Consider the following 12,378-nt stretch of genomic DNA (forward strand, 5'->3'; position numbering starts at 1 on the left):
TTTTACTAAAAACTTTATTGGATTGGACCTACATATATGTGGATCTTGCATTGGATCCATACAATATATATATATATATATATAGCCGTGTCCCCTTACCCTAATTTTTTGAAATTGCCATGTCGTACCCTCCGTACCCGTACCCGTACCCAGGTGACATAGATGGACATTATATATTGTTAAAGTATATTTATATATATTTCTTGATGTAATAAGTAAAATCCATTAGGGGTATTTTAGTCATTTCACCTTGTGTAATAGGCTGTGCCCATTAGGGGCACAATCAGTGTTGTGAAAAGCGTTGAGGCGTAGCGAGGCACTCCACCAAAAACTGAGGCGAGGCGTAAAGCGTAAGCCTCAAATTTTTTTTGACAACTTACAAAATATTATAAAAAGAAATATCTAAAAATACAAATAAATAAAGAAATGCTTTATTGATTAAATAACAATCAATAAAAAATAGAAAATCTCAAATAAGTACTAAAAAATATGAGATTAACATATAAAAGTAACTAAAAAACTGATTACATAACTCGAAAATATATGAGATTAACCAAAAAATGTTAAAATATACTAATAAACTGATTACATAACTGAAATAACTTGAAAATATATGAGATTAACCTACAAAAGTTAAAATATATGAGATTAACATATAAAAGAACTAAAAACCTGATTACATAACTGGAAAATACATGAGATTAACAAATAAAAGTTAAAATATATTAAGAAACTGATGAGTTGTGGAGCTTGATTCATAGTTTTTAACCTTACAGAAGGGGGGTCCGAGGGTTCCTCCCGGCGCAGGTCCCGCTGCGCGGTCAGCGGGCGGGGGTCCAGGGGGGGCAGCGCCCCCCCCCCCCCCCCCTAAGATTTTTTTTAAAAAATTCCGCAGCCCATTTCATAGGGGCAAAATTTAAAAAAAATCCAAAAATGGACCAAAATGACCTTGGGTGCATTGACCGCACCCAGGGTCGGGTTGAACGCACCGGGTGCTGCACCCGCGTTGCGTCGCGTCGATGTGGGTGCGACACCTGTCTGGCTGAATCCCTGTGACATAGTTGTTTGTTTTCTCTTTCAGGGAATTTGAACCCAAGATTCCTTGGTTAAGATGCCTAATTTTCAGCTAGAACTTTCAGGCTTTATATAGCATGGGCACTTCTACTAGGCCCCATACCTATGATGTACCCATGCCAGTAATAGGTGGTACTCCTGACACGGATCAATCAGGTTTTTTATGTAGGTCGACCCAATTTATCCATCTTATGATCTGATCGTTGTATGGTCTATGCTTGGCAATAGCAGTGTAACTATATACTTGTTGATATTTGTTAGTTAACTATATACGTTTGACATGCTTCAGAATTTTAGTTTGTAATTGATAATCTAACTTCATATCTAGATCATTTTATAAAATATAAGATAATTGTGCATATATATATATATGAAACTACTGTCAAATAGAGTTCTTGAGCATATGCATTTAAACTTAAATGATAAGGCAGACATTGTCAATATGATGAATGACAATATATCATGGCATAAGTTCAACAAATGTCCTCTATTGGTTGTAATAAAGAACTCGTGAAAAAATATGCAGCTTGCAGTGAGGCGCGCCTTGCCTTGAGGCGTACGCCTCACCTTGAGGCGCGCCTCGCCTTGAGGCGTACGCCTCAAGGCGTATGAGGCGTGTGCCTTAAGGCTTTTGCGCCTTATGCCTGCGCCTCAAGGCACAAAGCCCCTCGCCTTGAGGCGAGGCACACTTTTTGCGCCTTGAGGCACACTTTTAACAACACTGGGCACAATAGTAAACTATTTTAGGTCTTTAGGTATTTTATTTTTTATGTACATAAATGTCCTTTAGCCAAAAGCTAAAGGACATTTATGTTCTTTTTGATAGAGTCGTTGGGACTGATGCTGCATAAATTATACGTTTTATTAATACATTTTCACTGCATAAATGCATAATCTATAGGTTTAAGGTCCACACTTAGATGCATATTGAGGTTAGGAAGCTATGGTTCGAATTTCATCAAAATCAGACTTAAAATGAAGGAATTATGGCATTTACAGTATAGCGGGTCAAACCTCGGAGCAAATCTGAATGATTTGGATCCAAACGTCCATTTGGACCTTGGATCTGGACCAAAACGAATGTAGATCCACTCCATCCCAACCCATTCACGTTTTCATAAATTATTTTCTAAAAACCCCCTCCTACGTGAGGTGCCCCAGAGAAATTTTACTTTTTAATCCTTCTTTTGGAAAAACCAAAATAAAGGCTAGACGTTTAAATAGGAAATGACGCCCATTGTAGAACGGTCTTTGCTTTGGTTTTCGTGCCCTAGGGGCACGAATCTTGGTCCAACCCCTTCTCACCTCTCACCCCACGCCATTGCCATTGGAGCTTGAAGATTTGCTTGAGATCCAAGCTTGAGATCCAAGCATTCTTTCTTGTCTCTCTTCCATATCTCTTCAGTTCTTTTTCCTCCCTGTTGGATACTCATCATGTTGGCTGTGTTTTGCAGATATAGCAGAGGGTGAAGACACTTTCTCTTGCTTGGAAGTGCGAGACACTCCAACAAGAGGGATCGACTCTACCTCCATCCGATCTTCTAAGCCACCCGATCAAGAATCGGTTCCTCCTCCATCATCGGTGGACTTCAAACGTGTTGCAGCTGCATAATACAGTTTCATGGTGTCGTTCCAGCATCAACGAGGCCCCTCGTGGTGCGAAAGCCTAGCAAAGTCCGCTCTTTCCTTCCCCCCAGTCGTCGGATCGCCCTTGAGGTAAGATCTTCTCATCCATTGCTTCAAGATAAAACCCAAGCTGTGCGTGTGTTATTGTGCTGTGTGTTTTCTGTGTTTCGTCAGCCTTAGTGTAGATATTTCGTGCATAAACCAGCACGTAGATTTGTTTAGGTATTTTCCTTTAGTTACTAGTATTTTCAATCCAACATTGGTATTTTTGGGTGTGTGCCTGAATTTGAATTTGATGTTTCTGTGTGGCTGCGTTTTTTCAGTATTTCCCATCTTCATGTATCTCGTTTTGATTGAACCCAGTACCTTAGGAACCATGTAAATGTCATTTGCTGTCTTAGGCGTTTTTAGATCTTGAGAAAACTAAAAGTCGAGTTATGTTTTTCTAGTTTTTATGTTTGTCGTCCAATTATGTTTTAACAAGTCTGTCTATAGATCAGTCCAGTATGTAATTAGATGTTTGAAGTTGGTATTTCAATTTTAGTTTTTGGTTGAAAATCATTGAGTCTTATTGTGAATATTAATTTCTGTAGGGTTAGTTAAATCAGCTATAGTATGTTATGTTAGACAGTAGCAGATAGATTAGTTTAACGTATTTGGATTGCTGTGTAGATTTATGTAGTTTGAAATATTGTATCAATTTGAGTTGTGGATAATTTTCTGTTTTAGTTTAGTTAGTCGATTGTAGTAGAATTATGTTTCAGCGTTTTCTTTTTATTTAGTTATTTCACAGCATATTAGTTAGGTTAATTTGTGTGACTTATTCTCAAAGTTTAGATTTAATCATATATGAGTATCATTTACTTAAGGTTTTGTGTGGCGTCATAGTGATAGATATAATTTAGTTCTAGTGTTCTTTATTTCCTAGATTAATGTAATGTTTTGTTTATTTCTTATTTAGCGTAATTTCTGTATATCATAGCTTGTTGGGTTTGATGCATGTAGGTTAGCTGTAATTATAAGTTAAGTAGTATATTTAGATTTAGTGAATTTGGTTTTAGTCAAGTTAAATTTAAATTAGATAGGTCGATTTTCATGTAGTAAGTGTCTTAGTTAGTTAGTTCTAATTTATATTTGATTTACCTTTTTATCCTTTAAGTCATTGTTAGTAGGATATTTTAGTTAGGATAATATTGTGTTAGATTAATTAATTAATTAGATTATATGAAGGGCAATTGAGTCTTTGTTGTTGAAAACCGTTTTTGGTAATTGACACCTCTCCCAATTCGTTGGATGTATAGAAGGAAAGCTTTGATTTTTCTCCATCCTAATTACAAATGAATTATCTTTTCAAAGGTGGAAACCCATTTGAATTTCAAATGAATTTATAAAAGTGCTTACACGATTTTGGCAAGATTTGAAATGCTACCTTCTCTTTTAAAGCCAACCAAAAACATGTATGGTGTTTTGGGAAAGGTTTTCAAAGGACCTATTGATTTTAAGGAAAATAATTCAAAACGTGTGGGTCCTAGTAGGATGGACGGTTTTTGAAGTTAAGCTTTCCAAATGTGCTATTAAGGCAAGAATGGAAGAGGTATTCATTGCCAAATTCGTGGATTCTTATATTTATCAGCCCTATTTACTAATTTATTAGTTGACCTAGCATTGATTTATTAGTAACTAAATTAGTAAGTGTAGAATTAGTATTAGATTGTAGAAATCATGTATATCCATTTAGGTAAGTTGCATTAATGTCTAATTGCATGTTATTTAGGAATTTAAGTAGATAGATTAGTATTCCTTTGATTCTTTTCATTCCTAGTTTAGTAAGTACTATTTAATTAGGAGGTATAATTAACCAACCTAGGGTGGCGTGAACCCTAGCCAAATCCATATCCTAAACCGCCACCCTAGCCACTTAATTAGTTCCTAATCCTAGCTAATCATAGCTAACCTGTAGATAGTTAGTTAACCCTAGCTAACTCTAGTTAACCTTAACTAACCATAACCGTACCCTATAACCTTAGTTAGTATCTAACCTTAGTCGACTAACCCTAGTTAGTTAGCTATTAATCCTAGTTAGTCAACTCTAATACTAGTTATACTAACATTAGGTTGTCGTTGGTGTTTCAATTAGGCTTTAGAGTTGTTAGTTAGATACTTAGTTAATTAATTAGTTTAGGTTATATAGAGTACATTAATATTAGTTAGATGCATACATATAGATAGTTTAAGTAGAATCATAATTTAGTTTAGGATAGTTTAGTCGTAGTAGTTAGTTCGGATTAGAGTTAGTTATAGTTTAGATTAGTTAATTTACTATTTTTATAATTAGTTTAATTGTTGCCCTTTTATGTAGTTTAGCAGTAGATTAAATTAGTGTAAGACTGTTTATGTATGTGATTTAATGCTAAAGTGTTAATTGTGGATTTGCATAAATGAATAGTGCACTGAACCTAAACCCTGATTTTTATCATGTCGTGCACTCATTATTTTATGTGGAAATTTTTGAAGTTTTCTGAATTTTTTTTTCTATTCTTCACATCCGTGTGTTCACTGTCTGCATACCAAAATTTAGCTCATTTCGAGTTGATTTGGTCTTGTTTTTAAGCGTTTTGTGAAAACAACTTTTTCAGAAATTTCAATTTCGGGTCCTGCGATTTCCAAAATTATCCTGATTTTGAAACGCTTATATCTGGAGATCTAGAACGAATTTTCCAAATCCGTAAAAATTGTCAGACTCTTGGATCTGTCAAGAACAGAACAGAAGTGATTTCGTGAATTTTGGAATTCGTTTGCCCTTTCAAATCATCGGTTTGTGAAAAACTGTCAGAATCCACTTTTGCATTGTTTCGGGACAAAACAGTCATTTAGTTATTTGTTTGATTTAACGTAGTTTTTAGTATTTTCCAGCATGTAGTTAGTAAATTAACTGTAGTTAGACTGATTAGGAGTGAATTGTTTAGTTAGCTTAGTTAGAAATGAGATTTTTAATTTTTTGTATTTCTTAATTGTAGTTTAATTTCAGAAGTAGCTTAGAACTAATTGTAGCTGTAATTTAGATTTAATTTTTACTTGTTTACTGACTTTTTGTTTTCATTGTGTAGGTTGATAAGTTAGAAACCGAGATTTACAGGTGTATTTTAGATATGAAGTGCAACTGCACATGTGGTGAAAAGACAAATTTATCCCTGACGATCTGGAGAAGACTTAGAGACCTGTTTTAGTGCATTTTTATGTTTTAGATGTTATTTAGTTAGAATTGTAATATTGACATAGTTGTAAACTCTGTTATATTAATAAATTGTTATTTTAGACTTAATTCAGAATATATCATGTTCCCTGTGGATTCGACCCGTACTCGCCACTTTTGTGGAAAGTCGGTTTTTATTATCTTTGGTTGACGATTTTCCCATTGTTTTTATTGAAAATTATCTTTTAAAAATAGCATCTCCAAAAGTACAACCAGGGACCTCCCCAACGACTCTATTTCTAGCCATTGGGGAGGGTCCCAAGACTCTCTCTCTTGCCTTTGTATATATAAAGGGGTAGAACGCCTCTTGTATGTCTATGCTTGTTCTCAAGCACTCTCTCAATAAACTCTATATTTTTTGTGTTGTCTCTCTTGTCCATAACTGGCATTATGGTTGTGATTGTATCTTGACTTCTAAGTAGTCTCCATTTGTGTATGTTGTAGTTGTCCATAAGTGGCACTTGTTTGTGTTCATCATATTTTATTACGTGGTATCAGAGCTTTAGTGCTCTTGGGTTGTAACTTGTACATCCAGAGAGAAGAACATAAAGATCAAGAGGATCGTGAGATTGGTGGAACATTGGTTTGTTCCCTTAGGCAGCGTGCTATCAAACTTCTTCAACACTTTTCCTTGCAATCTTCTTCTCTTTTTTCCTCTCTTTCTTATCTCTTTATCTTCCTTTCTTCTCCGCTATGGCTGATAAAGAAATTGTAATGGTTGTTTCCATCAAATTTGATGGAAAAACTACGATATGTGGGTCGAGGCGGTGAAAAGAATTCTCATGGTTAAAGATAGGTGGCAATTTGTTGATGGTTCCGCATTGGAACCACAACCAATTCTCATAAAAATGGTTGTTTGAGTCGATGGTGAATCTAAAGAGGAAAGCCTTAAGGGAGTTCGAAAGAGAAAAAAACTATGCATGAATACAAAAAAGCCTATAAGGAGTGGGAAGTTTTCTTTTTATAGGTAGTATGCATGAGGAGCCATGCTCCGATATTCTTGAATTCGAAAGAGCGGATCAAGCTTGAGAATATATTAGATAAACCTATACTCAAAAAGATGCTCACAAGTGGGATCTTAAAGACAAAATACATAGTTGCAAGCAAGGAGATAAAATGGTGAGGGAATGCTATAGTACCCTCAAAAGACTTTGGGATCAATTGGCTAAACTTGAGCCTATATGGGAGACACCTAATGATGCTCAAGAATAAAAGAATTTCAAGTATGAGGAACAATTGTCTTAATTTTTTAGAGGTCTTAGACCCGAATTTGAACAAGTTCGGGTCAATATCATTCATAGGGAAAAACCTCTTCCTTTACATGAAGTCTTAGCTCAAGTGTGTATGGAGGCGACAAGGTTGAAATCCATGTCCAAGTCTAAGGAGATCAAGGTTAATGTTTTGGCCATTTCAAGACCGGGTGCCATTACAAATGTTTACAAACCACTTCATTTTTCAAAACCTTACTATGGGAGACTTAGATATGATGCCAACAAGAAAAAGAATATAATAATGTCATAATTGTGGAGAACCGGGACACATCAAGCCTTAGTGTCCCAAGTTTAAGGGAAGAGAAGACAAAAATGTGGCATTCGTGGAAACATCTCACGAAGAAAGAAATGGAACCAATGAAGATTCAAAATCCATTGTAACCATCTTCTCTTAAATCATGGAGGCCCTTCATCTACTAATCAAGAACTCCTCTCTCTTTCAGGGGCTACAGTCTCTACATCTTCGCCTCCTGTTAAAGTTTATTGGCTTTTAGATTCCGGGGCCTCATTTCAATGCAAAATAATGTTTCTACCGCTGATGTGTCCTCTCTTAATATAAAATGTATTGAGAATTTTAAAAGTATTTTAAAATTTTCTATTCAAAAAATTAGATTTGTCCTAAAATTAAATTTAAACCCTCTCTGTTTCTCAAATTACCGACCATGGGTATGGTGTCTCATTCTCATCTAAGTAATGTTGGGTTCATGATCTCCAATCCGGGAAGCAAAATGGAGGACATAGAGAAGGAAACCTCTACTACATGGATTGTCTTTTGCTTCCAAAAGACAATTTTTGTTATAATATTCGAAATGTAGACATAGTTTTGTGGCATAAAACACTAGGAGATCTTAGTTTATCAAAGTTATCCCATGTACCACATTTTAACAAATTTTGTAATGAAAAATTCCATTGTGAGGATTGTGTTATCGGTAAAATGAAAGCCTTCTCTTTTCCTAAATAGACCTTTTCTTTTAAACCGTTTGAATTAGTGCAGTCGGATGTATGGGGCCCTTCCCTTATCTTATCTAAAGGTGACTACTCTTATTATGTGGTTTTTGTTAATGATTATACTAGATTTCCTTGGATATACTTTCTTAGACACAAGTATGATTTTTTTTGAAAATTTTAAAAAATATCATAACCTTGTTATAAATCAATTTAAATATGCAATTTCTATCTTTCGCTCCGACTCTGGGGGAGAGTTTATGTCAAATGATTTTAAAACTTATTTTGAAAACAGTGAGATTTTATACCAAAGATCATGCACTTATACACCTCAATAAAATGGATTAGCTGAAAGAAAACCTAGACACATAATTGAGACCACTAGAACCCTTTTAATTTCAAAAAATGTTCTAAAACATTTGTGGGTTGAAGCTTGCTTGATTATCTTAGATTAAGACATTTTGGATGCAAGTGTTTTGTTCTCATTAACAAGAATGATAAACTTTCCCCTAAAGCTATATCGTGTGCATTCTTTGGATATGGGGAAACACAAAAAGGATTTAGATGTTTTGATTTATAAAATGACAAACTTTATACCTTAAGGAATGTTTATTTTTTGGAGAATGAAAATTTCTTTCAAAATGTGCTTAAGAAGAAAAAATATTTTTTTTATTCGAGATATTACCTAAAAGTAGTAATGAGTCTTTATTTAAGAAAGTTAGTAATGAAGAATCTCAATTCAATCTTCAGGATGATGAGAATATTGAATCAGAAGAACCTTATATAATTCAATATAGGAGATGTGAAAATGAAGAATCTCAATTCAATATTTAGGATGGTGAGAATATTGAATCAGAAGAACCTAATATAATTCAATATAGGAGACATGAAAATGATAGACAATCATGTGCTCTAGAAAATTAATCTACCTTAGAAACCAAACAACTAGGAGTTAAAAGATCAGATCGGACCTCTAGACCTCCTGATAGATTTGTTTCATATAAATCTTTTTCTCCACGATATAGGGCTTGTCTACCTAAGATTTTATCCTACTTTGAACTTGCCATATATAATCAGGCAAATGAATAAAAGCTATAAATAAAGAAATATGAACACTTAAAAAATCTAAGACATGGGAAACATCTGATTTGCCTAAAGATAAGAAAACCATAGGTTGCAAATAAGTTTATAAAGTTAAAACTAAGAGTGATGGGACCAGAGTTACCAGTCGAGGAAGCGGGAGCGGGAGCGGGAGCGGGAAGCGAGGCACTTTCAAAAATTTAGGAAGCGGGGAAGCGTGGGACCACTTAGAAGAAAATTCCGAACCGTCTCGGAAATGACCTAGGAAGCGAACCGGAAGCGACCTAGGAAGCGAATCGGAAGCGAGGGGAAGCGAAAAAAAAAATGAAAAAATGGGGAAGCGAGGGGGAAGCGTGGGGGAAGCGCGCTTCCCATAAAAGGGGGACGCGCTTCCCATAAAAGGGAAGCGCGCTTCACAAAAAAGGGGGACGCTTCCCCTCACGCTTCGGAAGCGCGACGTTTCGCGCTTCCGAAGCGCGCTTCGGGGAAGCGCGCTTCCCCTTTTGCCTAGGCGCTTCCGGTAACTCTGGATGGGACCCTAAACAAGAAACAGTTGTGAAGGCCCTTGGTGCTACGTTGAAGTTCAGCACAACATTTCACCCACAGACTGATGAGCAGACAGAGCGCATGAGGATATGCTTAGAGCGTGCGTGTTTGATTGAGCAGGAGAGTGGGATAGGCATGTGAAGCTTGTGGAGTTTTCGTACAACAACAGTTACCATGCCAATATTGGTATGGCCCCGTACGAAGCTCTGTATGGCAGACCATGCAAATCTTCTGTGTGTTGGGATGAAGTTGGAGTGAGAGCAGTGAAGTCTCCAGAGGTCATCCAGCATTACTCGAACCAGGCGCGGTTGATCCGGTAGAGGTTGGTCAACTCAGAGTACGCAAAAGGGCTACGCTGATCAGAGGCGCAAAGAGCTCAGTTTTATCGTGGACGATCACGTGTTTATACGAATTTTGCTTATGAAGAGTGTCTTCCAGTTCGGGAAGAAGGGGAAGCTGAGTCCTCTGTTTGTTGGACCTTTCAAGATCCTTGAGTGTGTTGGGGAGACCACGTACCATGTGGCACTTCTTCATCAATTTTCTCAGATTCACAATGTCTTCCATGTCTCGATGTCGAGGAAGTATGTGCCTGACCCCTCATGTGATTCACTACGAGGCAGTTGAGGTACAACCTGACTTGACGACAGAGGAAAGGCCGATGGAGCCGAGTCCGTGTGACATAGATGAGACGAATCATAAGACATGATGTATCTTGCAAGTATGTGTTCATATGCATATGTAATATGTTTTTCATGTACATTCATATTATGTGTGAATGAATGTGCATTTGTGGACATGCTGAATGATTTCATGGTTACATGTTCACTGTGGTTTTTGCATGAGATGCATCAGTAATCTGATGTGAACCACTGTAGGCCATGAGCAGGTGTTGCTCTAAGTCTTATTTTATGCATTGCAAAATCCATTTGAAACTTATTGATTTATGAATTAATTGCATTGTTGAATCTTGTAATGGGCCAAGGTCCTGTGTTGTGTTTTGCATGTTAATTTGCAAAATGAAGCATTTATAATTAACCTGCCTTTTGATAAAAAGATAAAAAAGATAAAACAGTGTAATTAATGTTTTTTTCCTGGATGTCCCTTCCACAGTGTGAGAATCCTAGATGGCAGTTTTGGGGAATTTTAAGGATACTAAAACTCCGTGTGTGATTGTACTCCCTGAACTCGATATGGTGGTTCGCTTCCCAGTCACGGTTTTAGGGAGTTTTCGCCACTTTGCGTGCGGGTGATGTGTAGACACAACTGTTATTACTATACCAAGAAAGTGACATCAGTAGATATTGATTTCCCTGGTGTCCTAACATTAGATGTTGATTTCTAATGTTTCGATGGATGATGTTGATTCCTGATATCGGTCTAGGGCCAAGTCTGGAACCTAGTAATAAAATACAAATTGTGTGTTAAGCTACAACTAGGAACCTATCTTGAACTTTGGGAACTGTTGCGCCTGTTTTGAGTATCCACGGGTTTTAATGAAAAGTGAAACTAAACTTGTGTGCATTTAATAGGGACATGCATGCAAAAGAAAACTCTGATAACTTAATAATATGTTCATGCATATGCATTGGAATCATACATATTTACTATTCTTCATTAGTTCATGCATTCTTACATGTTCTTTTGTCATGCGAGATATTGTTGTTGCATGATAATTGTTATTAAATGCATGAATGGTTACTTGGATTATAAGATAGTTGTAGTTATGTCTCTCTAAAAATATTGCATGAATTTGATTTTTGCTTTTCTTGCCTATTTGAATCTTGAGAGGAATTCGTACGTAGGATCTTTGATTCTGACCCTGTGCCCTTTATGTTTTTCACAGGACCTAAAGCCTAGTAATGAGGACGTCTGCTATATGGGGCTTACGAGGCTGCGTGACTACTTTCTGATATTTTGTTTGGGGATAGTGTGGCTCCATAATTTTGAATATTTATTTGATTATGTTTTTAAACTTTAATTATTGATGAATAAAGTTAATTAGTTGATTGTTAGGTTAATGTAAGATTCCTTGTGGTTTGAGTTGTGTTATGTCTGTAAGGTCCCAGATCTCTTGGTTTTGTTTAAAAAAAGGAAAAAAAATCCACTTTTCAACGGGGATAAGTTGGGGTCGTTACAATCTCTCTCTCCTTTTCTTTTTCTTTTTCTCCTCTCTCGTGTTTCTTCCCCTTTTCTCTCTATGATACACGTGAGACCAGGCTTCCCTAGGCTGGTCCTTCATCCATTCTAATGGCCCAAGCTCTTCTTGTATCCGTATCTTCACTATGGAGTGATCCCTACCTTGGAAATCAATGTAGGAGCTCTGTCGACCGTGGTTCTACTAATCAGCCTTCCTTACGAACGTTTGCTAGGTATTTATACCACTCTTCGAACCTCTATCATACCCTAGGACCAGTTCCTAACCTTCCTTAAGACTGCTTATGGTGTCTAGACAAAGACCGCATTCAAAGGTGTAGTGCAATCCCGTTCAATGGGATGTTTTGCTTCTTCTAAAGTCCTGCACATACTCTGACCATACTAAACCTACTACACAACTCATGGAACTGATCCCCGCCTTAGTTAAGA

The 12,378-nt window shown here is 36.5% G+C and overlaps 1 protein-coding gene across 6 annotated transcripts in view; it reads left to right on the plus strand.

The window, feature by feature from the left end:
- The window catches only part of LOC149828564 (Tetratricopeptide repeat (TPR)-like superfamily protein), a 57,359-nt gene that overhangs the window by 26,589 nt on the left and 18,392 nt on the right, over positions 1–12,378 (plus strand). For 2 of the 6 annotated variants that reach the window (XR_016434049.1, XR_016434050.1), the window contains exon 4: positions 2,529–2,790. The exons of 1 other annotated variant lie outside the window; for it this stretch is intronic. Coding sequence is in view for 1 of the 5 variants with exons in the window: in XM_090016885.1 (XP_089873011.1) it covers positions 5,808–5,927 (120 nt within the window). In the remaining 4 variants the exon portion in view is untranslated. Of the gene's footprint in view, positions 1–2,528; positions 2,791–5,807; positions 6,020–11,638; positions 11,957–12,378 lie in introns of those variants that run through there. 3 more of the 6 variants (XR_016434051.1, XR_016434048.1, XM_090016885.1) reach the window with 3 other exon arrangements.

This window comes from Nuphar pumila, chromosome 9 (assembly GCF_984573655.1).
Source record: "Nuphar pumila chromosome 9, dmNupPumi1.hap1.1, whole genome shotgun sequence".
Classification (NCBI taxonomy): Eukaryota; Viridiplantae; Streptophyta; class Magnoliopsida; order Nymphaeales; family Nymphaeaceae; genus Nuphar; species Nuphar pumila.